The sequence below is a fragment of the Clupea harengus genome, chromosome 10, assembly GCF_900700415.2.
Source record: "Clupea harengus chromosome 10, Ch_v2.0.2, whole genome shotgun sequence".
Lineage (NCBI taxonomy): Eukaryota > Metazoa > Chordata > Actinopteri > Clupeiformes > Clupeidae > Clupea > Clupea harengus.
In genome coordinates, this window is record NC_045161.1 from 16,087,464 (window position 1) to 16,113,819 (window position 26,356).

Genomic DNA, 26,356 nt, shown 5'->3' on the forward strand with positions numbered 1-26,356 from the left:
ACCTTACATGGGGTGAGACGGTAGAAGGAACCGGGGGGGGTTCGATATGAAGAATGCGTAAGGTCAGAGGTCACCCAAGTGGCTCCCGTTGCTCTTGGCAACCTCGCAGATGAAAGCTTGTGCAGGAAGCCTTGATGACTCAGTGAGGAAAAGCCCAAGTGACAGTTCTTCTCAGGTGACCTCGCTGTGCTCGCGCACACCCCTTCGGTCCCCCGTTTGTTTTTGAAGTGCCTTCCTGTATGAAATGGACCCTTTGTTTTGGTTAGGGCCCCCAAGCACGGCTGACTTCAATGGGGGCCAGGAGACCAAACAAGGCATGATCTCCCCACCCCACCACACCCCACCCCCCCAAGGCACACGGCTGTTCCCATATCACTGACAGTGGCCTTTCGTGATGTCATTTATTACAGTAGCCCCTGTGCAATATCAAAGCCAGAGCCCTGCTCTCACATGCTCTGTAGGTGCAGCATTTAAATCAAATGAATGATGCCCCGAAGGCTGGTATAATGGTGGGATCTTGTGTTAGGTTTTTAATCAGAAACAGAATCTCTGTGTGTTGCTCTCTGCCCTTTGGGGTTGGCATGCTCAATGACCAACCAGACCTCTCCCCCGTGACCAGTGCAATTTCCATAATGTCTTTCAGCCACCTTCATCTGAAGAGGATCAGCTAAATCAAATGACCCCCACTCACAGGATGCCATGTTCAATAGTGTTAGCTTTCATACAGCACGTCTAAATAATGGTAGTTGTAAATGCTGTGAGAATGAAAGGTGAAACAGCTCTAGGTGGTTGAGCTCTGCTTTTAAGTTGACAGCAAACAGCAAAAGCCACAATTTATGTTCCCTGCCTCCTCTCCTTGCATTACTTCCTCTCAAGGGTGTGTGGGAGCCTGCCCTGCCCGGCTATGACAAATAGTAGGAAGAGACATCCATCATTTTCATTTTCTCTCTCACTCTCTCTCTCTTCCCTCTCTCTCTCTCTCTCCCCTCTCATTCTCTTTCCCTCTGTCTCATCACTGCCAGTGATCCCTCCCAAGTGCCAAGTGGCGGCTTGTGTTTGTGAAAACAATCTGCATGTGGTCGATCACCGCTGGGACGGAAGCAGAGCAGGACAAGGGGGGAACGCAGGAAATGGACCCCCCCCCCCACACACACACACACACACCTCACACTTGACACCCCTGGTCCATATTTTGCCCCCCACCCCCCTTCATTAATGAGTCAACAAAGGCCCCTTTGCCCCTCAGTTCCAAAGCCCAGCTCCACTTCCAGTCTCTCCGCTGGCTCACATTCGGCACCAATTCATTGCCCCTGCAGATCGAGGTTTAGAGCCTTGCAAAAGGATAATATTTGTTCAGACAATTTAATACCGTCTCCAGCCGTCGAGTTTATTTTTAGTTGTTTACGCAGCCATTGAAAGCCATTCATCTCGGCTGGTTTCTTCCCATGAGTCACATACCCCCTGTTTGCTCTCTGTACTTATCTCTCCTTGTAACAGTGGTGTCTGAAATCATCCATATCAGTGCAAACGCGCCAAAGGCACCCTGCAATTTGCTGCTGCTTTTTTTTTCGTTTGGCCGTTGTAGGTCAATGTGATGTTTCTGTTGTGCTGAGTTGGTCACATTTGCGCCGCTGTTCATGAATCTCCGTCCAGTTTCCTCTTGGTGTTACGGTTACGACCTCTGTGTCGTTCCAGGTCATCCCGGGGTGTCCGTAAAAGGAAATCGGAGAGCGTGGTTAAAAAAAAAGGCAGTAATGAGCTCACCCCCTGTCTTTCCTCACCTCTCCCTTGCTTTCTCTCTCTCTCTCTCTCTCTCCCTCTCTCTCTCTTTCCCTCTCTTCCCCCCTTCAAACAACTTTTGGGCTGAGCTCTCATGTCTTGTACCACAGCCTTAAGTGATACTGTGCTGCTGTAAAGGAAACAAGGAAAGCAACGATGACCTCATGTCCTCTCTGTCCTCCCCTCCCCTTCCCTCCTCCACCATGCTCTGCTCCTCTCCCCCCTCATCCCTCTCCCCTCCCCCCCACATCCCCTACAGACCCCTTCCCACCAGAGGCTCCCCAGAACCTGAGGAGAGGGAACGTCACCTTGCCGCCCGACGGTTCGGTCAGCGTGCCGCTGCGCTGGGACACCCCAGCGGAGGGGGACCTGCCCGTCCACCATTACAGGGTCAGCTGGAGCGTCCGCGGGGCCCCACGCCTCAGCCAGAGTCGCCGGGAGAACTCCAGGGTCACCGATGGGGTGAGGTCACCTCTCAAGCTCAAGGGGTTTGCCTTAATCGCGTCACACACACATAGAGAGATGCGCTGCACTTGAAATCACAGGGCAAATGAAGATAGAACATAATCAACATTTAAACGACTTTTTTCGAGAAAAAAAAAACACCATTTGATGTGACCGTAGCCAAAGAAACAAAGATAGTTACAAAAAAGTTACCGTAACATGCCTCTTCAACACGGACTGGCAACTGAGAGAACATTAGCCTGATGTTTGTGCAAAGGGGAAGTTTAGTAAGTGTTTGTGTGGTGTGTGTCCTAATATACTCACAAAACAACAGAAGAACAGAGACTCGCTGGCCATTTGCAGATTATGGGCCTAAAACACTGTGCGCTGTAGTTTGTCTGGTCTATGTTTTTCTTTGGTGTAGTATATAAGTGTCCCAGTCTGTCTGGTCAGCGATTTGTCAGAGCTGTGTGACCCTCTCTCCCAGACCCCCCCAGAGGCCCTGGTCACCTCACTGGTGCAGGTGCCAGCCCTGCATACAGCACCTGCACTGCACCAAACTACCCTGTGTGTGTGTGTGTGTGTGTGTGTGTGCGCGTGCATGTGTGTGTGTGTGTATGCACGTTCGCATATGTGTGTGTGTGTGTGTGTGTGTGTGCATTTCTTCACAAAGCCCCGAGAACAAAGACAGCAGCTGTTCTTGTGATCATCATATATTTTACTGAAACCAAAGCACTCACCCTTAAAGCAACAGCTCTGGAATGGTTTTCATTAGCTAATTTGTTTTTACAATGCAGTAACTTCTGGTCTGAGAATACAATCTCTCACCGAACAGAAGCACATAAAGACCAACTATTTTCATAGGCAGGCCTCATTTCTCCTCTATGTACTCCATGTTTATGGCATGAGAGCAATACCAGAGAAATATGAGCCTCCCTCCTCCCCCCCCCCCCAATTAAACCACCAATTCATACGTTTCATACATAGATATTGTTGTTTTGACATGAAATGAGATCATAAATATGGCACTTCACACCATTGGCGCATGTTACTTCAAACAGTCAGAAGTTTATATAAACGGCATCATTTTTCTAACAATATTTGGTCTAAATGGGTTTCATCATCAGGTTGTGAGTTGTGATTCTGAGGTTGAGAGTCGACCTCCGTGAACCTGAATGGGTTTGGAAGGCCTGAGGAAGCTTTAACTGGCAACTGAAAGGAGGGGGGTCTGACTGCATCCAGTTAAAATCTCATAACCTCTCATTTTTTCTTTTCAAAATATATTTCCATTTCCATTATAAAGATGGCTGCTGGGTCCTTCAGCAGGAGATTGTCAGGAATTTTTACAAGTGTTCCCACAGCATTCCGGCCCAGCACAGAGGCAGCTGCTGCCGCCAAGCCAACGCCACACGCGCACACACTGCCACACACTCCTGTCGCCACTCACTGCCACACACACACTGCCACACACACACACACACACACACGTGAACACACTCTTGTTGCCTCATGTGTAGATGTATAGTCATTCGTGCTGGCTTACACCAGCCCTGCCACACAGATCAGACCCCTGCTGAGGCACACACACAAACACACACACACACACACACACACACACGCACACACACACACACACACACACACACACAGAGAGACACACACACACAGAGACACATGCACACTCACGCTCTTGTTACTCACCCCCACCAACACACACAAATTCATGTTGGCTCACATCAGCTTTGCCACACACAGCACGAAAGCCTTCTCCAGAGGCTTGCTGAAACACTCACAAAAACACACACACACACACACACACACACACACACACACACACACACACACACACACACACACACACACACACACACACACACACACACACACACACACACACACACACAGAGAGAGAGACCCACACTTTCATCATTTGCTTTCTTTACTGCTCCCACGGACTCTCAAGTTGGCTCACACCAGTTTTGCTGCACACAGTGTCAGACTCTCAATCTCTCAATCTCTCTCCCCTTTTTTGCTCTGTGACACACACACACACACACACACACACAAATGCACAAAACCACACTCAACCACACACATACTGTATATGTGTATGAATACACATGCCTATGAACTCACATAAAACCACAGACACTGGCTAACCACTAGTTGTGAGGCTCATACATGGTGCCAGAATAATCACATACTCTCTCATACAAACACACACACACACACACACACACACATACACACACACATGCACACACACATGCACACGCACACACACACACACACACGCACATGCACACACACACACACACACACACACACACACATATATACGCACACGCACAAGCACACGCACACGCACACGCACACGCACACACACACACCTACACAAAGTCAGTCACTTATACATACAAAAAACTGGCAAGGTCTCACACCAAGTCATATTCTCCCATTCCCACCACACACACACACAACACCGCACACACACACACACACACACACACACACACACACACACACACACACACACACACACACACACCACACACACACACTCCAATCAAACATATGACAAACTCCACTCCTAGTGACCGCAGCATATATTACAATGGGAGCGGTGACAGAGAGGCATTGTGTGACATTCAGTGACACGTCCACAGCCCAGCTCACTTTTCTTTATTTTGTCTGAAGTGAAACTTGATTTGTTGTCGGTTTCCTTTGGGGGAACAAGAAAAAGAGGGGGAAGAAGGAAAAACAGGGGCACCAGTAACATTGGACTCCGACGTTGACGTCTCTCCAGAAGGGACACCGGAGACTGGCATGCACTGTCCAACTCCTCTCGGGTCTGGTGGCAAACGCGCTGGCGGGACACGTGTTTTGGTGATCTGGACGAGAACGGAAAGATAGAACCTCATTACTCGCCATTAAATGTTCAAACAGGGAGAAGGACGTCGTCGTAGCCATGTCCCGTTTAACTCCTTCTGTGCCTCCTGCAGGGGCTGTGCTGTTATGGCTAGGCTCACCGGGAGGAACATGAGAGGTTCAGGGCTGTTTACATCCATGTTTTGATATCCTGTCCATCACAGGCCTAATGGAAAGCAGCATGGCCTGGTCACTTTTGATGAGGTGGGGATTTTTTCCCCCCAAAGTCTGACAGCGTTACCCAGTGTTGACCTCAGAGCCTGAGGCTCAGGAACCATGATGGATGTTTTGCTTGGTGAAAGTTGACGTTCGGGGCCTAAACAAAGGAGTTTTGCTTAAAAATGAAATGCTACTGTTTGTTTAAGTTGTGTTTCAACACTGGCTGCCTAGCAGAGCAACACTAGTGCTGTTCTCGTCTCACATTAATACACTTCATATCCAGGGTGGAGGACTAGAGAAGTCGGACTGCTGCTTTTTGTCATAGCATAATGTAAACATTTGTCTTCGGTTCTAATGGGTGTCTGCTTAATGGACAAATGTGGAGACAGGGATGCTTTCTTTAAAAGAAACACATTTGTTTCAAATGTAATGATATTAACAAAGGAATCTATTCTGTTGATCATTCAATGAAAAATAAAACTCTGGGTGTGCTCCTTGTTTACAGGCCGCGACAGAGTTTGAGCTCCATGGCCTCCAGCCCAACACTGTTCATCAGGTCCAGGTGCAGGCCATAGCCTACTGGGGTCAGAAACGCCTGAAGAGTCCCAAGGCTCAGCTGTCCTTCACTACTGCGTTAACAGGTAAGCCTCGGTCTCGCAGGTGGGCAATCCCGTAGGCGGATATGGAGAATGTTTGCAGTCAGGAAGTTTGCTTGCATGGTCAGGCCGTGCTGACAAAAATCCGCGACGGGATGCAGAGTGGGGTTCTCGTCTGGGCTAGAACAGGTACACTGGGGGTGGAGAACTCGCCGTGCAACCCCCCAGGAGATACTGCATATGGTCTCAAACAATGCATTCCCAGTTCACACTCCATTTTTTACACCAAGTGCGAGTCATTTTTCTGGCCAACTCACTGAGGCGAGTTTTCATCCATGCTCATATGCGCACGGGCCAAATGTAATTTGTTACATTTCAACATTTCAATACTGACTGTGCACCACTTTCCATTTTGGTTAGGATTTGATATATGAGCCTCTACAGTGCTTTCCCTGTTTCAGCCAAAACATGAATTTTATCATCAAAACAGGCCGATTGCCAAACACTATAAATCACCATTTCAAATGATTTATTTGGTCTTTGAAAGTTTAACAAAACAAGACTCGATGTTGATTTCATGAAGTAAATAAATGCTGTGCATTTATCACTTATGTTTAGGATCTGTTACGAATAGGATTGTGCCATCAATATCAATTGAACAGCGAAGGCCATTAAATACATTTGCAATGTATTTAATGGCCTTCGCTGTTCAATTGATATTGAGCCAAGTTGAGCCAAGTCCTCCCCCCCCCCCCCCCCCCCTACTACTCCCCCTTACTACTCCCCCCACCCCCTCATCACAAGTGTGTGGGTGTGGGGAGGGGGAAGTAACTGAAAAGCATTAACCTCTTCTAAAGTAGCAAATTCCTGTGTTCCTTATATCAGGCCTGATGATCAGTGTTCTGTAGGGTGTGCAGTGAGTGCTGGGTCACTGGGAGGGAGGCTTCATGGGACTTGCTGATTTAAACCACCCACCAGGGCAGTCGTTAACCTTCAGTTTGTCACACACCCTCAGAATGCCTTGGCACGTCCGCCTGGAGAGGGAAGGGATTTGTTTTCTTTTTTTTCCTCTCTCTCTCTCTTTCTTTTTTTCTTCTCTCCCTCTGTTGTTGTTGTTTCTGTTTTTAATTAGGCTGTATAGATCTTCCACTAATTCTGCCAAGACTAATTCCAGAGACACAGCAAAAAGTCTTGAGAGCGCAGTGGTTGGGACCTCCAAGTTCTGTTGTTTTGGCCTTGGTTAGTTCTCCTTGGCCGATTAACATCGAACTAAGTAATGCATAGACCTATCCCGCCTTTTTTCTGTGAATATATAATAAAATAAAATAAAATTCTAGTTGAGTTTTCCACTCACTCCCAATTATTTCTCTCTCTCTCTCTCTCTCTCTCTCTCTCTCTCTCTTTCTTCCTCTCTCTCGTTCTCTCTCTCTCTGTCTCTCTCTCTTGCATGCCGTTTTTATACATCCTCAAGTTTTTCCTCTCTGTTTTTATCAGCACCTGGTGTATTCCCCATAAGGGCTGTGCAGTCGGCCTCGCTTCATAAAGCAGTGCCGTATTGATCTGGGTCCATGCGTACACGCAGACTACAGTGTGTGATGCCAACACTTCATTGAGTCATGCATGAGTTGGACTCCAAGCCAAAGGAATGGAAGAAGAAAAAAAAAAAACACGCCTCATTTTGATTTTTCATGGTCACTCTGAATATGATTATGTGAGCAATAAAGGTTTATGACAATTCACAAGGTTGAAATGGCCCTGAGCGATATTTACAGTGCCCGGGGTTGGAGGGTTAGTAGAAGGTCACGGAAGGTTGAAAAGTACTCCCGGCATTCAGATTTCACTTCCAAACCCCTCCCCCCAATCCTCTCCTCCCCTCTCTCTGCTTCCTCAGCTGCCCCAGGCCAGAGCCACTTCACTGGGGAGTTCTCCAACGAGTTGCCCATCTCCCACTCTTCGCCCAGCATCATGAGGCTGGAGGCGGCCGCCCCGCACTACCACGACAACCAGCTGCAGGTCAAGGTCTTCTGGAAGAGCCGGCGCGAAGGCAAGTGGGCTGCACGTGTTAGATGATATCTCTGCATAACCCCAAAAAGTTGGAGGGAGGGGAAGGGGGGTGGGAAGCGAGAGAGTAATGAGTCAAAGAAGAAAGAGAGATGAGAGACAGAGGAACATCTGACCAGCATTCCAGCATTTTCTCCGCTTTCCAGCGTTTCACACATTAGAATTAAACAGCGTATTGCCATAAATTTAACCCCTGAGGTTTTGCTTTCAAATCCATCTGATGAACCAAATGGCTGACTTCATCATGTGTACCAATAAGACTAAATTGAATCCCAAAATCTCAAAACAAAATGCATGAGGAGAAAGCACATTTATGTATCTTTCTCCATGAGCCTGGCAAGCATTTTCTAAAGAGCACTCCACGGTGACATGACGGCCATCAAAGCAGGCTCCCTCTTCTGCCGCAGACCGCAGCGCGTCCTCAGACAGGGAGGGGGGATGCGGCTGATTTACTGTTATCTCTCAGCGCGGGCGAAAAAGAAAGAGCATGAAGACAGATTTAATAATATCAATATGGCCCATAAACGAGAAGCAGATGCAACAGGGATGGCTCGCAGGGCTTTTTTTTTTTTAACACAACCTGGCGCTCAGTGGGAGAGGTATCTGATGAAAGATGCAATGTTGCTTGGAAACAGGACAGGAAGAGAGCAGGGGAGATATGAGATGGCCGGCTCCAAAACATGCCAAAGCGGCTCCTGTGTCCTGACCTTTGTATGGCAGTGCCGGAGTGCCCCCAAACTTTTTTTTCATGTACCGTGTCCTGTCTGTTTGTGTGTGTGTGTGTGTGTGTGTGTGTGTGTGTGTGTGTGTGTGTGTGTGTGTGTGTGTGTGTGTGTGTATGTGTGTGTATGTGTGTGTGTGTGTGTGTGTGTGTGTGTGTGTGTGTGTGTGTGTGCTCTTGTAGAAGAAGCCCAGAAGGAGCCCACATCATATTTGCTAAGATGGTATCCAGAAGTATGCACCAACAATGTCACAAAGAGGGAGAAAAAAGCCACTATACAGGTACCGTATTATATATGCATCAATCACATACCATTAAAGCATTTGACTACATGTCAATCACATAGCATTAAAGGAGGCCTTTGTGATTTACACCTAAGAAGGCCCAGAAATGGAGATATCAATATCACTATATGCTGGATACATATACACCCTCGCTGATTTTTATATGCTGAATTTTTGTTTTGGTATAACCATGCAATTTCAGTGTAGGATGAGCTTAACATATGATGACACACCAACGCAATTACCCACAGCCACAGGCTCCAGAGCAGTTAGCAGCCCTCATATCAGCGGGTGAGATCCTGATTATTTAGCGGATAAGAGCGGCGCTGGGCTCACGGCTGATCTGGTTTTGGACTAGGGTGTGGGACAAACAGGAGGAGAAACTGTATATTGTTTAATAAACATCGGAATGTGCCGTGTTGAGCTTGTTTGCCGCGGAGCGGTTTTAGAGACGATTTAGCGGGCGGAATTTTTTGAAAAGAGGTCATTGTGCAGCCTGACCAGTAGCGCCCTTTAATCCACTGCAAAAACTCGGATTCCATAGGAAGCAGGTATACGATCTATGGGGGTCAATCCTGCTATCTTTATTAGCAAGGGTGGAGTGATGGTCGATAACTCCCCACTGGCATAGCTGATTCAAAGGCCTCAGAACAACTCGCTCGCATGTCAGGGTAGTAATAATAATCCCATAAATTGCAGCAGGGATATTGAGGAGGTAATCAACACTTATCCAGCTGCAGTTCATTTAGCCTCAGCGATGACCTTGTCTGGCTGTGCCGTGCTTGTGTTTTGAGGAAGGGGTTAGACGCGGCACATTCGTCTCTTTTGTATCTAATTTTTTTTTTTTTAAGTGACATCCCAGACTTGATATACAACGGAAAATGCTCGCACAGCCAAGAGCGCTTCCAAGTCTAGCACCTGGTGACAGTGGGGATAACGAGAGCCGTGTGAAAAGCCGTGACATCTGCTCTAGTCATAAATCCAGATTAAGATAATAGCAATCATATCAGAGTCCCACCCCAGGGTCTCAATTTAACTTCAATTCAGCAATGCTTAAGTAAATGTTTGATCCAATCTATTGCTTTCGTTCTCCTGTTTCATTCTGGTTTGTTAATATACCTCTGATGTGTTTATGCAGTACGTTTCCTGGCTGCTGACACTCATGTTTATCACTTTTTCCACATTTTGTCATCCTTAATGAAGTCATCCAACCATGTTGCCATGTCATAGCAAAGCAGGATGTGTAATATTACCTTGTCCTCACGGCCCTCAGGGAACCCATTTTGTGATCACCGGCCTGCTCTTCGCATGTAAGTACAGGGTGGCAGTGATGCCCCTGTCTGGGGCTCAGAGGTCAGAGGCCGTTACCTCGGTAACCACCCCACAGTGCTTGTCCCTGAAAGGCAAAGGGAAGAAGTTCATCCCCTGTGCCAGAGACGGTGAGTGCATCCTCGGTGAAAGCACTCAGACTGGAAATATCAAAGTGACATTTGAAATTTGGGTACTGAGAATGAAGTTTGACACTGAATGCTTTTAGCATGTTTTCCTATGCTGCGGATTGGATTTTCACGTTGTCAAGCTTGTTTTAGTCATACATTTATATCTTCACAGTGATTGTGTAGGAGCTTTTAGCATTATCTGATATGTGTGCACTGGACTTTAAGTCTTTCCCTCCATCTTTCTCGCACCTTACCCTAGACCACCACCCAGTGGTCAGGAAGGCACAGCTCCGGCCGGAGAAGCTGAGCGTGGAATTCCAGACGGTTAACGGCTCGCTGCGGGGCGTGTTCGGCTGGCAGGTGTCCCAGGTGGCCCCGGGCCAAGCCCCTATCACCGGCTTTCAGTTCTCCTGGGTGCGGGTCTCAAGCAGCCACGGCAGCGGCAGCAGCGGAGATGCCGTCGCCACGACGACAGACACTGCAGTCTCCCAAACTCAGATCCTGCCTCCAGTGAGTCTCGGCCCGAGACAGGGCTTTTCGCACTGAGGGGAAATAGATCTGTTGAAAAATGCCTGTGTTTATAGTGACACCACTGGAACTGTCAGCGTCATTTTGGCTCCTCAGTCACATGCCTGTCAGCACCCTGTGTTTTTATCTGTGAGATTCTAAGACCCAAGGCCTTAGATTTACGCATTGACTCATGTTTCGAGACACATGTAATGTTTAGTTTAGCTGAAGAACGGACAGCTTGTGCCGAACTGACATGATATAATATATTTGGATCGGGGCGTTTAATGGAAACGACGGAGCCACGGAATTGGCGTGTTACTATAGTTTCAGAGACATCAGAGGATGTTGTGTCCCAGTAGCATCTGAGCATGTTGTCAGCCTTGTGCTCCCTCTTTTCTCCTTCCCCAGGACCAGTTCTCGTTCACAGTGGATGCGCTGCAGTCGGACAGCGTCTACAAGGTGCAGGTCCAGGTGCTGTCAGCAGGGAGCAGCGGGCCCTCCGTGGCCCGAACACTTCACACCCCGCAGCCCCCCATCACCACAGCCCAGCTATGAGGTAAGCCAGTGGCCACCCATTCCACCGCCAGGGAACAAGCTGACAAAATTCACACCGCGACAGAAAAAAAGTGTAATGTGTGTGTTGTACTGTAACCAAGAGGGGGACCACCACCAAAACACCAACAATGCCACAGTTAGGTCACAGGGTCACCCCTTAATGCAGGTCCAGGCTCTGACACTGACGAGGTGCTGCTAACCATAGACCAGAACTATTCTGCAGTGTGTGTGTGTGTGTGTGTGTGTGTGTGTGTGTATGTGTGTGTGTATGGGGGGGCAAAGGTGCTCCTGACAGAGGTGCCAACCTTACCTCAGCAGATGAGGTCACTGTCCCTTTGATGTTGTTCACAAAAGAGCACCGTTGCTTTGAGCTCATGCAGGGCTTACATGACTTTTCGTGAAGCTAAATGACTCTCTGTAAGTGGGGGTAATAACTCTTTTGCACTTCGAAGCCAACCGAAAAAAGGGTCCTTAAAGCTCAGAAACATCAAACATAAGAACATCATTACGAGGAGTGATCAGAATGATGAATAAAATCACATCAAAGCCATGTCTCATGTGCACAGCGTGGGCGTTTACCTCCGAAATGCCATTTTTATTTACCATTGAGCACATTTTGGCATTCAACATCGGCGCCATTGCTGCCAAAGAGATTAAACCCTCTACCCTTTGCCCGGATACACACGTTTTCATGTGTTTTTTTGTACTTTGAAAAGGGTGGGAGTTACTTTGACAACCTTGTTTTGTTTGCGTTCCACGCTGTCCAAACGTCTGCCCACTGCCGTCCCAAAGAGACCCTTTCACTGTTTGATTATGGAATCTGGTCCCTAAACAACATTAATCTAATTTGCACTGATGACTATTCAACCAACACTCCCTGTAACCCAAAACGTCACTGGCTTTCAGTTCTATTTCTTGTTTGGAAAGGTTCATACAAACAGCGGTCATAGGATTCATGGCTTGCAGATTGCACAAGAAAAATGTTGAACACATGAAAGAGTACAACATCGGGCCCTAGTTTGGCAAAAATAGCCTTTTCCGCCCAGGAAGGTTTTCTTAAACTCTGGCGATAAATAAAAAATTGCGCCAAGGCGTGGATTTTGGATACAGGCATAGTGATATGTTCTTCTCTGTCTTGAAAAATTCACATGCTTCAGTGACAAACCACCACAGCCCACTTCTGATATCTATTTTGTAAATAAATATCATGTTCCCTTTATTGGAAGAGTGGCACATTATGCTTACATATTTCTGTATTAGCAAGGAAGCAGGAGCAGACCTGTGTTGTGGGTTAATGCAACTAATCTGTCTTGGATTATCTGTCCGGACATATCCTGGCATTGTAAAAAAAAAAAAAAATGTTTGTTTTAAAAGGTTAAACCCCTTTTAAGACTCAAGTGTCTGGGAAGAGGTCGTCTAATTTGTCTGACTTCAATTAAATGCCCAGTCAGCAGTAAACAAATAAAGTCAGCAAAAACACAATAATGTTGTTATTTCTTGTTATTTCTATAAAAAATTGTAGTGTAAATATAAAGTCAATGCTGCGCCACCACAAAAGGCTGCAATGGAATGCAGAAAGAGATTGGATTTAAGTTGGTCCAGGTGTTCAAATTCATCAACATAAACATAGCTCACAATCTCTTGTATCTTATGCCTCCCCATTCACACTAATGGTCACTGCTGCTCTTGTGTTTAACGGGTTCTCTACAAACCTGAGCCCTGTCTCTTGGATATCACAGAGAGATGCCAGTATATCCACTCACATACAGTCACCAGTAGCCTTGAGTCATGCAAATGAATATTGGTATGTCCTCTCTCTCCTGATGACCAAGTGCTCAGATAAACAGGCTTTCATTCACCTGTTCGGTTCTGCTGGGGCTCCAGATACAGCGACAGCGTCTAATAGCCTATACAGTTTGTTTCTAGAATAATTTGAGGTAAAAAAAAAAAAAAACGTGTAACGGATCAAATTTCAATCTAATTAACGTTCGCCTGAGGCGAACCTAATGTGCTGCAGCAGAAAGCGCTTAAGACCATTCTTTCACCTCCACACATCGGGCCTATCCTATTGGGGAAAGGGGTAAAAGTACTGAGAAAACTCGGGTTTTTGTCTCAAAACATTAATTCTCATAGAAAATTCAGCTGAGCTCTCCTGCACCCACAAGTCACACCACAGCAAATGCCAGAATGGCAACTGAAACATTGATCTTGTTCAAAACTATGACACTTTATTTTCTTTCTAGGCACATACCCTGATTAACAGTTTGAAGGGATGTGGCTTGAGAATTTCAAAACTATGTGACAAGCTACTGTTATGTTGTTTTGAAAAAAAGAAGAAACACTACGGTTTATTCTTTGGAAAAACGCTCCCTACACACACTGTCCAGAACCGGTGATATTCCCAGTGATATCATCAGTGATACACAGTGATATTGCCATCAAGTTACGATGCAATCTCGTCTGACGCATTCAGTTTAAAGGATTGCTCCACAATGCTATTGATCTTCTTTAACCAAACCTTTCAACAATTAACCTGGCACTCGTGTGCATGTAACATGTAGCGTCCTGAGACGCTTTGGGTTTACGACGCAAGATTTGGCAGGGTTTCCCTCTCAGTGATGCAGGTTGGAATCTTCATCTAAGCTACTTTGAACAATGCCTTTAAAAAATAATCAAACTCTTCTGTTGTGAGTTGACTTCACAATTTGCGTGAAAGTGCTAATAGGTTTGTCCCATGTGTGTGAAGTGTTTTGGAAACTGTTGAAACCAGGTTGGCTTGATTTTCAGGCTCCTCTGTCTCTCTTCCCCCCAGCCTCTCTTTCTACAGGCGCTTCCACGTCCCCACCTCAGCTGCTCCTTGTCTACTTGCCCCATGAGAGTACCACTACAGTCCTTTCCCAAACGCACCTGAACATTACCCAACCCACCACAGCGGCCCAGCACTCCAGCATATGTGACTTTGCCATTGGCAACATTGCATGAGAGATTCAAAGACTTTATGTGGAAAATCTAGATAATCCTGGACCTAAAACATATTCTGTCAGTTAATATGTATTGTACGTGTTTAGAAAAGAGTAGGTATAAATCATTTATGTTATTACCTCCTTTTATTTTATATAAATATATGTAAAAAATAAGTAGCACTGATGTATGTAGGTCTATTGTAAGTGTGTCAATGTCATTTGATTTTGTGTTTTAATGTTTGGTCCTCTATATTTTTTTATGATGGCTACAACTTCCCACGTGAATCTCTGTGTCAGTTTTGCTTTTAGCTTTACAGGTAAATGTCATAAATTATTTTTTAACACCACACATATTTCAGTGAACTTTTTTTTTTTAGTAATTCTGGAAAAAAAAATCTTCAATTCATCCCTTATTTATTGTGACGTACTAAGAGTGGAATGTATGTTTTCGCACAAAGTTGAGTAAATGACGTTAAGCTACAGTGCAGTTCAGTACATAATAGATTCAGAACAAGGCCCTGGTAGTCTGTTTTGGGGTTATGTGAGAATTATTGTAAAGGGTCAGTCAATTATTGTGAAAGGTCAGTTTTCTGTCTGAAATCCAATGACAGGCTGAACATGAAGTGAGACTCTTTGTTATTTTCTCCAATGGAGTCAGAGCTCCTGGCATGACTCCAATGTTGATTGTCTTTGAGAGAAGCTGAGGAGGATGTTATCTCATGAGTTCTTGGCTCATGTGTGGATATCTGTGGAGAGGGACTTCAGACTTGATCAGGGCCCTGCTTTTTCAGTGTCTTAGACCATTGAAGATAGAGGAAATCAGTTCTGCTCCTCTGGGTTTCGTTATAAATGGGGAGGCTCATGTGTTGTACGTTGTTTCTGGTGTAAACACTGTTTCTATGCTGGCAAAGGTTCAGCCATGTTGCGGTGTTTTGTTGTGGCAGGCCACTTGTGGCCATTTTGTATCGTAGCATATTATACTCTGTAAATATTGTACTTGGTGTTGTGTATACAAATATATGTACTTGTCATGAATAAAATCAAAATCATATCTTAATGGTTTCGGGTTATTTTGTATCCGATTTACAGAGAATGCATATCAATGTGTGATCAGTGGGCACCATCTGCTGGCTATATATGGACTTTAGGGTTGTCCTACTGATTTTGGCCAGCAGATGGCAGTAAACAGTAACTATAGTGATTGTACAGAGAAACTGTTCTTAGGAGGTAAGACTGCAAATTCTATAAATGAGTTAATTATAACCTTGAAAAATTACTCCTGTTTTTATGTTATGAATGACAACCCTCCAGCCTGTTTAGACACCCAAGTTTCGCACCCACATACTTTCAATATGTCTGTATTGCCAGCAATGTACTCTTACAATTTCATGAATTGTAGTGTTATTTGGAATTTCATGTTTTATGAGATTATCACATCAGTTATCTCTGCTGCACTACACATTTGTAGGTATGAAGAGATTGACAATTTATTAGCGAACCATCCCCTCTGAAGATGTTGCAATTAATGTCACACATGCAAAGGACCTCTAGACAGCTGGCGCAGAAACACATAGTGTATCAACTTCATCAAAGGCACAACGCAACTCATGTATTTCCGTACTGCAACCCTGTTTATTTGCACTAAGTGGTACATAAGTAAAAAACTATGTAAAGGGAGTAATCTTGAATACATGTCCTATCTACTGTCCTGAACTAAAGAATGGGACATCACCAAGTTTATGTTATGTTATATTATTTTTACCAAAATTATGGCAATGGCAAATAATACTGTGCATTCACCAGATTTGTATGATTTATTCTGCATTTTATCAAGTTTTAGATATACTTAGTATGGGACATATATATGCATATACATATATAACTATTACAAAAGGATGGGAGATATTCTAAAGAATTCCCATAGGACTGAAATTTCTTCAGGGTTGCTTGTTGTCAGATCAACGAATTTGAGATTGAGACTTGAAAAATTCTTTTCATCTGTTCAATCCAATGGATTCAGGAGATTAACAGAACTGAAAACTCAGTCATGGTGGAATGTCCGTACTCTTAAGAGTATTTGAAAGATTACACACCCCAAGTTGACTTAAACACTATCCTGTCTTTATGTTATGGCAAACACCATGATCAGGTTTAATCTAATCAAATCAAATCAAATCCAAGGATTTGGGGGGGGGGGGGGACGGGACATCTGAGCTCATATAAAATCTGAGAGCAGATAAAAACACTCATTGTTACAGTTCAGTTATGCGTCCAGGTGTTTGGTGAGTCTGCGGATTTTCTCTTTCTTGTTCCTGTTCCCGTGTTTCTTCCAGGGCTTCCCCACTTGCTGCTCCGCCCCGGCAGTCCCCGGGCCTTGGGGCCCGCTGCCAGGCTTATAGCCCATCACCATCTGCACGCCCCTGGTCAGCGCTCGCACATTCTCCTGGAAAAACAACAAGGAGTTTCAACATCCCGGTTGTCTGACTTGAAACAAAAAAAACTTTCAGGGCATAAGATGAAATACCCTCTAAGCACCATTTCAAGCAAATCTGCATCAGTTCCTCAGACCAGTGTTAATATTGCATGAATCGCACCTCTATGTTTTGCAATTTGACCTAAGTGACTGAGGCCATCTGGTGGCTGAATGGTAACAACTTTTTTTTTGTCATTCTTTCCCCCTCACCAACATTAATGCACACTGCAGGAGTTCAGTGAAATTCAGAAGTTGGCCATACCTGATGGAAGAAGTGTTTGTCCACAGTGTTCTCTATCCTTTTCACTCCGAACCGTTTGTATCCTGCGGTGCCAGAGGCCTGGTCTGAGTCCAGAGGCTTCTCCTCAAACTTGCTGTGCTGGGGCTGGAAGTCCTTGCCACGGATGTAAGGGGGAGGGTGACAGTACAGGAGCTTTCCCTGGTGATGTGAAATGATGGACAGACAGAAAAAAAAAAAAATATGTCAACTTCCTCTCAGCAGACTGCCAGAGTAATGTATGAGAGCTAACAAAAGCAGGAAGATGTTATGAACACCTCTACCTCATTCATAGCCTAACATGCTGCTAGCCTACATATTCATATAGTCTAAAGTCTAACTGTCTAACTGTAAACTGTTAGGTGAAAAGTTCCATTTGCCTCAGATTGGCTGGCATGTGTTGAGTATGGGTCTGTGTTGAGTAAGGGTCTGTGTTGAGTATGCAAGGGTCTGTGTTGAGTGGTGTTTTCTGTACCTACCACACATGTGCGGGAGAACAGGAGGGAAACTTACACTGACATAGTCCTTAAGGATGTAGCGGGCTGAACGTGGCTGGTCAGGCATTCCATGGGTGGTCATGAAGCCTCTCATGTCTGTATAGAGCACAAATCCATCACAGCACAAATTAGAAACATCCATCACAGCGCAAATCAATAAAGGCTCTGGATCGGCTGGTTCATTCACATCTTCGAATGTGACTTTCAGTGAACTTCAGACTGTGAAACCCCTGCTCAGGCAAAATCAATGTATATGTCAAATTCAACTGCAATTTCCTTATTTGAACTTAGTAGTCACACAATAGTCCCCACATTACTGTCTGAGGTGAAAGTGCCCATGGATGACCATAGAACTCACATCCATAAGCTGAAAGCATCTCCTCGGATGTGGGGGGGCGGTCAGGGTCCTCGTCCTCTCGGGGTCGGATGATGTTGATGCCATAAGTGCCCTCCAACACTGCTCGAGGAATAGTCTGACACACTTGAGTCTGTTAAGGTCTTTCCACTGCAAAAACCTTGAGTGATCGTTTGCTATGTAGATCCAACATAGAGGCCATTAGGGGTGTGCAGCAGGGCTACTATCTGTATCTGTCTGATATTAACATACACCTGTATCTGTATTCAGAATAGAAACGGAGACCTTAACATATGATAGTTATACAGTACTGTGCAAAAGTTTTAGGCAGGTGTGAAAAAAATGCTGTAAACTAAGAATGCTTTCAAAAATGGAAGTGTTAACAGTTTATTTCCATCAATTAATAAAATGCAGTGAATGAACAGAAGATACATCTAAATCAAATCAATATTTGGTGTGACCACCCTTTGCCTTCAAAACAGCATCAATTCTTCTAGGTACACTTGCACACAGTTTTTGAAGGAACTTGGCTGGTAGGTTGTTCCAAACATCTTGGAGAACTAACCACAGATCTTCTGTGGATTTAGGGTTCTTCATGTAATCCCAGACAGTCTCTTCATGTAATCCCAGACAGACTCAATGACTTACAGCATTTTTTCACTTTTACCTTTGCATCAAAATAATGCAAATGTAAGTGCCAGTTGCAAAATGCAGTCATATTGCATGACCAATTTGTACACTGTGGTGTCACAGCTATTTACCTCAGATAATTGTATGCACCAATCTTCATGTAATCCCAGACAGACTCGATGATTTACAGCATTTTCACACCTGCCTAAAACTTTTGCACAGTACTGTATGTAGCTATATAAACTGTAAATTTAAGTGTTGTGTTTGATTGGATTCGGTCACTGTGCTAAGGCAACGTGTGAGTAAAAGGCACAAAATGGTGTATAACGGCAGTTCGACTAGCCTCTGTTCTGTTTTATTTGACACCATGGTAACAATGAAGGCTTCATAGAACACTTAGGGATGATGATAGCCTAGATTAAGTCGTAAGCATTTTCTCATGCTTAAGCATTATTGGTTTCAAAGTCATTATCTGTGCGTTTACGAAAAATGCATTCAGATTCAGGCACACTCCTGATGCAAGATGAGTCTGGAGCTTGTATATGCCTCTGTGACCCTTACCAAAACATCTACAAAACAAGTCCTCAAACTTTCACTGCAAAGCTTGACCCATCCTCGCCCTGGAAATCTATATTTCTACACTATATATTAGTAACACCAATGCAACACAGTTGGACAGATACATACACTGCCCACAATAGCACAATGATGTTCAATGTAATAACTTTACGTGACTACTCTACACAGGGCTGGAGTAATATGGCCAACATCTCTCAGCTCTGAGATGAGCTCAAAGTCATTGAGCGGTGGAAAGGATATTAAGGAGCTGGCAGGGACGTGATCCCGCAGCTGATCGATGGGGAGGATGCCATTACAGATCATCTCCGCCTTGGTTGAGACGAACGAGGGCATGACCAGGCCGGGGCAGTCACACAGGCAGAGGTCTGCCTCCACAAACAGAGTCTGGAAAACAAGGACACAATGTGTCAAGTGTGGGCTCTCACATTCACGCTTCTGAAACTTTCATAAATCAGTTAGGGTGAAGATAATATATGGGTTCCTAAAAACTGTAAAATATGGGACACTCCACTAAAATTGAAAAAAAAAAAAATTCTGCTGATAACTACAGACTTTGGCTCTATTAATAACATCTTATAATGTTGATATCAACAAAGGCAGACAAAATGGGAACAGTGTGCCTTCTCATCACTTACTATGCAGCAACATCATTACAAATTCCCTGAATGGCACAGAAAACACTGCAATTCCCAGAAATAACTGAACAAAGAGAATCAAAGTCATATAAACAGCCTTCACTTTCAGTGTTTGCACTAACCCACATGGATCCAGAAATAAACTGCTCTTCCGCTATCTTTTTAGTCAAGCCCAGATATTAAGCCTGACAAACTTCATGAAGTCCAGGCGAAATAAAAAGGATAACACCATAAGGGCCCTATTTTGACTGTGAAAATGGCTGGTAGAAACTGAAGCGCAAGCGCACTGTTGCACAAAGAACGATGTGCTTCGGAGCGAGCTGTAAAGGCATTCAGATGGAATTCTGTACAACTGTGGGGTCATCCCCTGATAAGATTCATCACATCACGCAGTGTGATTCTGACTGGTTAAAACCCTCAAGTACATTTATTAACTTAGCCAATACCGTCATTAATTCCACAGTTCACAGTCTTGAAAACAGGGACTGGACACATTTCTCATTTTCACATCATTATTCCCAGAATGAGCTATGAATAAATATGAGGCGCTTACCTGGAAGTGTTTGGTGTGCCCAGGTACGGCGGAGACTGAGACTTTCTTATTTCTAAGAATGGTGTTGATAGTGGAACTTTTACCCACATTAGGATAACCGACCTGTGAAAAGCATTGAGGTTGAAAAGGTCCGAAATGTGCCAAATGTGCCCTTCTCTAGTTACACAGGGAACCTTTCACCCACAAGTGTCTAGCCTTTACTGGTAAGTAGGCCCTACACACAGACTGAAATGGGTTTTACAGTCATGTAAGTTTGGAGCTGTAAGTATGTACCTGTAAACATACCCATCCTTAACATGATACTTTGGGCTGAAGACATGTGCGCTCACATGCACCCATATTTTGATAGCTTTCCCTTATAGCAGGGAATGGCTGTCACTAGGGCCCTTGTATTTTGTATATTGGGATTGTATTTTATTGTATCTTATTTTTTTGATTTATTGTCAATGTTATGTTTGATATACGTTAATGCCTTTTTTAGGTTGTATAGCCTTTTTCACTCTGGCAGGGGGACTGCCAATGGAAACTAGCCTTTTGGCTATAATTGGGTGCATTTACATTTTAAAGTTCATGAATGTACACTGTCCCTCTTGATCAAATAAACAAATTGATTGATTGATTTAACCATCAGATGAATGAAAAAGACAACACCCACAGGACTGAGACTCATCACTACTCATTTACACCTTCTGTTACTCTGCTACAGCTGGGAAGGCAAGAGAACCAAGGCCTGAATCACAGTTCCACTACCACAACAGCACATACACACTGAGAAGTGATTACGCTCACTGTGCATCAAATGTGGGCGTCATATTCAAAATGGCTTTATTTGCATGGCCATGTTTGTACAATGGTGACAAAGCAGAATGTTTGAATAAAACAGGTATGATTATTTAAAGGGGTAAACAAGTTTTAAGAATGAAATGGATATTAATGTGTGTAATATTAACTGTGACTGTCTAAAGAATGAATGACTATAGCCAGTAATTGGGGGTTAGACTTACCAATCCCACTGTGACCTGACCTTCTTTATAAGTGGGACCAGAATGAGCAGATTTAAACATGCTCAGCAGCTCATCTTTGTGCAGCAGGCGGCTGGAGTTGCGGAGCTTGAGGTCACTCTGTGGTCGTCTGTTTTTTGCTCTCTGCTCGTCGTCATCTCCCTCTTCCTCAGAGCAGGTGTGCCAGTCTTCTTCTTCTTCTTCTTCTGTACCGTCCTCTGACGGCGGGCCACTTTGTTGATCTGAGTCAGATACCCCGCTCTCCTCCTCATCCTTCTGCCCTTCTCTCTCCTTTCTTTTTTGGCCTAAGTGACCCGCTGGCAAGTGTGGCTCTTCGTCCTCCTCTTCGTCTTCTGAAGCCGTCTTATCCTCATCTTCCTCCAGCGGTTCACCCTGAAATAAACCCCCCCAAAAATCAAAGTTGACCATTTCTAGCATCCACACAATGACAACAATAACTATAGTACCTGGTTCTACAGAAGATCTGCTTTATTTGTTTGTTGATGTGTAGGGCAGGGCCGTGAATTTGAAGAGCTATCGACAAATTGGCCAGGGTTTTGTAATTAAGCCAGCTCTTCCACACTGCAACACTTTGAAACATTGCTAAGATTATTAGCATCATTACGGTCAACTTAACAATACTTTTATCACATACTGTTTATCACATAATGTTATTACTACCTAGGTATAATGAATATTGTATACACAGAGGAAGTTCCAAAACTTTCACTGTTTTTCCATTTCCCTTTCTGAAACAGTAGGACTAATTCACAATGACTCTTCACTGTATCTCCTGGACAATATAAAAATGTTAGGACTAATTCACAATGGGCCTCATTCTCGAACGCAGTTAAGAAGAATTTAAGAGGAATTTAAGAGGAATTTCTTCTGAATTGGATTTAGGACAACATTTGGCATTCATGAAAGTTTTCCCATCTGGGATTTGCTCTGAACTTCAGAAGACTTTCCGAACTCGAAATAGCAGTCGTAACTCGGCCAGAGTTTTCTCAAATGCGATTCCTTAAAAAACATTTAAGAAAACTCTCCGTGTTAATGAATTTGTGAGAAATCGTTGGTGATTGCGTTCATATCAACTCTACAGATCCTCGGATTAAAGTATCATTAACAATTACGTTTCACATGTAGGCCTATAGTCATGATTCTACGAGGCACCGTGATGTCATAAAATAAATAAAAGGACTACACCGGAATGCTGCGCTCGTCTAGTGAGCGTCGTTTGGCACTGCCGTCTGTGCAAGTACGGCAATCCAGAATTTTCAAGTAGTTCCACGTTGGTGGAACGAACTGCCTAGCACTACCAGAGCAGGCGCGTCCCTCTCTACCTTTAAGAAGCTTTTGAAGACCCAACTCTTCAGAGAGCACCTCCCTTCCTAACTGGCACTTCGACTAGTGCTTAACTTGCACTTATAGCAGTTACATTCCTGCACTTCGTTTTTATTTCCTATTTCGTTTTTCTATTTCTTATGTAAAGTAGTATTTATTGTTACACTAGGTCTCTATTGCTCGTAGCTTGACTGTTCTATCCCTTGTACGTCGCTTTGGACAAAAGTGTCTGCTAAATGACTAAATGTAATGTACACGAACACTGCAAATGTAAGTGAATAAATAAATAAGCACTAAACTCAATCACGTTGATATAGCTATAGTGGAATAGAATGGACACATCTACATCCTGCAACAGTCCATCTCTGCACCGTTCAAGTCATAGACATATATAGTTGAAGTTAGATCTGCGTTTACTCGACGGTGATCGCTTTCCGCTTTGACATGACTCGTTTACGAGTTGCTTTCGTGTAGATTCGATCGATTCCGACTGCACACGTCACTACGGTTGCCTGCCCTTATAAGGAGCTGGCAGGGCGTGTATGTATGCAAATTCAGGAGCACAAGAACGCGCTTTCAATTTAAGAAAACTCTTCCGGGGGAGCACAGCCCAGAAAACTTCTGCTGCGTAGGACCACATTTTCAAGCGTGCATGAATTTGGCGGATGTCTTTTGCTTACGTTGTTTTTCCGAAGCCCGTAAGAAACATTTCAGAAGAAACTTCAGAAAATGTTCGAGAATGAGGGCCAATGACTCTTCACTGTATCTCCTAGACAATATAAAAGAATGTTTCCAGTGAATGCTAGCTTGTGTGGCTTTGTCAACAGACATTAAACCCTCACAAACGTTTAAGGAACATGTTTTCCAAAATCCTCATCACCTTCTCTTCTGCCTCCAGCCGTAGTCCCTCTGCAATGGCAGACCAGAACACCGCCCTGACGCCCTCCCTCTCGAAGTGCCGGGCCCAGACACGCCGCTGCTCACGCGTCAACAAGTCTGCTTTGTTTAACAGCAGCATGTTCACCTTGTGCTCCGATACCTCTTTCACGTATCTCTCCTGTACAACACACAAACACACAGAAACATGACTATCTAAAAGAAACATCATTGATTATTAAATCACTGCAGTATTTGCATGTTCCCATGAAACAGGCTGACCACTCACCAGATCTGGGCAACGAAACAGCAAGGGGTTCCTGGCATCCACAATCTGAACCACGACATCACTAAAAAGGAAACATTATGCTTTCACTATACAACTTTACTAGGTGATGACTCAAATACAGTAGTTTACAATCATAAGTCAGTTTGCCATGGTTCAGAATCAAGTGAGGTTAGCCAACCTCCTCTCTATGACTCTCCACAGCTGCCTCCAGAAATCCAGATTCCTCTCGAACGGTGTGAGAATCAACTTCTGCTCCTCCTCAAGCCTATCAAAACACACGAAACAAAGCATAGAAATCTACTCGCCAAAGTTCATTGAACATCCCAAACATCCAGCGACAGGACTCAATTAGTGTATGTCACAGGAAAAACCTTCCATGCAGGCGGAAACATTACTGTGGGTATCATACTCACGATGCCAGTTCTCGCCTCCACCGCAAAAAACTGTCTCGTTCAGATTGTTGCAAAACCTCTGGGCTCGTGTTTTCATCCCACTCTGGCCTGATACAAACACATATAGAAATGTCAAGCAATACGAAGTCTATCGAAGAACATAAACTACTAACAGGTAGGCCTATAAGGAGAACTAGAGTCCATAGCTGTTAACACTGGAAGCTCAGGTCACGTTCATTCTGGCCACGTGCAAGACAGTTACCTGCGAGGAATGCGTAACAATTGTTTATTTTCTTCATGTAGTTTCTTAATTCGTCTTGCTTCCTCGGGAGTTAAAAGGGCAGCCCTTGCTTCGGCTGGTACGAACTTGATGTTTAGCTTCTCTGAAATAAGCAAAATGCACAATATCAATACATGTCACAGACCCGCTAGAGAAATGTAGTCAATGTAGTAGTTTCCCTTACCTGCCACAAATTCTGTCCCTGCTAATTCAGCAGTAGCCAGAAAATCGTCAAGAGAACTCTGCTCCGTTACGGACTGTAGGTTCAGGCGACCCCAATCATAGCCATCGTTAAGCTCAGTGGTGTGGAGCTATACATTTGAGGGGAAAAAACATGCGTTTTCCATGATGAGGTCAAAACATCCTAAATAAAAGTAACGTTAATGGCATGTAGCTAACAGAGGTGTCAATTGAACGGCATGGTGTTGACATACCCAAGTATCATTCCTTCTGTATCCGCGGCCAGCGTGCAGTCTCTCTTTTATTAAGGCTTTTCCCAGTCCGGCACCTCCTGCCTTCTTCTTCCCCATAGCGATTTAACCTTCAGTACATGAAAATAAACCCAAAAGTATTATCGAAATATCAGGCTTGAGATTTCACCCATGTGTTGATTGTGGCGAGGGAAGGAAGTGGCGTCAGAACAGAATATACCATTACATGACTCTTTTTTCAAATATATTAAAATACATACAAAGAATATAAGAACTTTAACTTGTAATAAATTGTTGTTTGTATATATATATATTTATAAAGTTATAGAGTTCTAACGCATGCACAGTCCTAAATAAAGTGGTGATAGAAGCGGTTTGAATGGTATCTTCCGCCAAGCTAAGGTTCTACATTGAAAATGTTCCTCAAAAACACAAGCTCTACATAATTCGTTCCTAGTAAATAAATACATCTATCACCAACAAATGTTCTATTTATTGGTTGTTTTATAAAGACAACAATAAATATTAACTATTCAAAGAAAAAAAGAATATGATACTCAATTCAACTATGAATAATACAGTAGAATTTCAGTCGAAATAACAATTTTGACACACTACGTTTTTATTATTGATTTTTGGTGCAAAAATATACATTTAACCCTTTTTCAAAGAATATTTAATCCTATTTTAATCATCATCACGAATAAGGAATGTAAATCCTGTTTGAAGACTAATTCCAGTCATGAACCTTTGACGCAAGCTATTCCTATTTTACTCCCTAGGTGGCAACATTGAACAGTTTTTAAATTCCCGAATGATCGAATGTATCCTGTACATTTTGGAAATGACCAACATTCCAACAATACAAAAACTCTTTGTCATAGTTAACGTTGTTTACATCCTTGTACACATTTACTTGTGGTGCTTTGGAGCACAAAAGAAAAATTAAGCAACCGCCTAGGCAAAGAGGTTTTTGCTGAATTTGTAGACCTCTATTTTGGGTGTATTATGTTGACTACTAGACAATCCTTATTTTGTGGCTGTGATGACAAACAAATCTATTTCTGTTTATCCACAAGTTAATATTATTTAGAATTGGCCAGTTCAACAAAACTCGCAATACGCAACCGAAAAATGAAGCGAATTGTCTTTCAGGTAATAGAATTACAAGGCTTCAAAAAGTGGGCCTTATACAATAATGTTTGAAAACACCTCTGGCATGTGTTCAAAAATGGTACACATGCCAATTGTAAATGTGCCGACAATCTGACTGGACCATCACCAAGTGGTGTATTCCAGGCGCAC

General features: G+C 43.9%; 2 protein-coding genes across 2 annotated transcripts in view; one reads left to right on the forward strand and one right to left on the reverse strand.

Moving 5' to 3' along the window:
- anos1b (anosmin 1b) overlaps positions 1-15,496 on the forward strand; it is a 44,883-nt gene extending 29,387 nt beyond the window's left edge. The window contains exons 7-14 of the mRNA XM_031575577.1: positions 2,039-2,241; positions 5,816-5,951; positions 7,798-7,950; positions 8,872-8,969; positions 10,246-10,411; positions 10,671-10,921; positions 11,330-11,477; positions 14,289-15,496. Of these exons, the coding sequence (XP_031431437.1) occupies positions 2,039-2,241; positions 5,816-5,951; positions 7,798-7,950; positions 8,872-8,969; positions 10,246-10,411; positions 10,671-10,921; positions 11,330-11,476 (1,154 nt within the window). The 3' untranslated portion in view covers position 11,477; positions 14,289-15,496. The remainder of the gene's footprint in view (positions 1-2,038; positions 2,242-5,815; positions 5,952-7,797; positions 7,951-8,871; positions 8,970-10,245; positions 10,412-10,670; positions 10,922-11,329; positions 11,478-14,288) is intronic.
- Positions 15,497-16,051: 555 nt separating this feature from the next.
- On the reverse strand, positions 16,052-25,261 carry lsg1 (large 60S subunit nuclear export GTPase 1). Its single transcript, XM_012825348.3, has 14 exons — positions 25,055-25,261; positions 24,805-24,931; positions 24,603-24,723; positions 24,362-24,448; positions 24,127-24,213; positions 23,949-24,009; positions 23,664-23,840; positions 21,443-21,832; positions 20,439-20,540; positions 19,491-19,634; positions 18,045-18,168; positions 17,703-17,782; positions 17,175-17,351; positions 16,052-16,882 (listed from the first exon to the last, which is right to left on the reverse strand). The coding sequence occupies exons 1-14, from the start codon at positions 25,148-25,150 to the stop codon at positions 16,703-16,705; spliced, it is 1,953 nt and encodes a 650-aa protein (XP_012680802.2). The 5' UTR covers positions 25,151-25,261; the 3' UTR covers positions 16,052-16,702.
- Between the last annotated feature and the right edge of the window lie 1,095 nt (positions 25,262-26,356).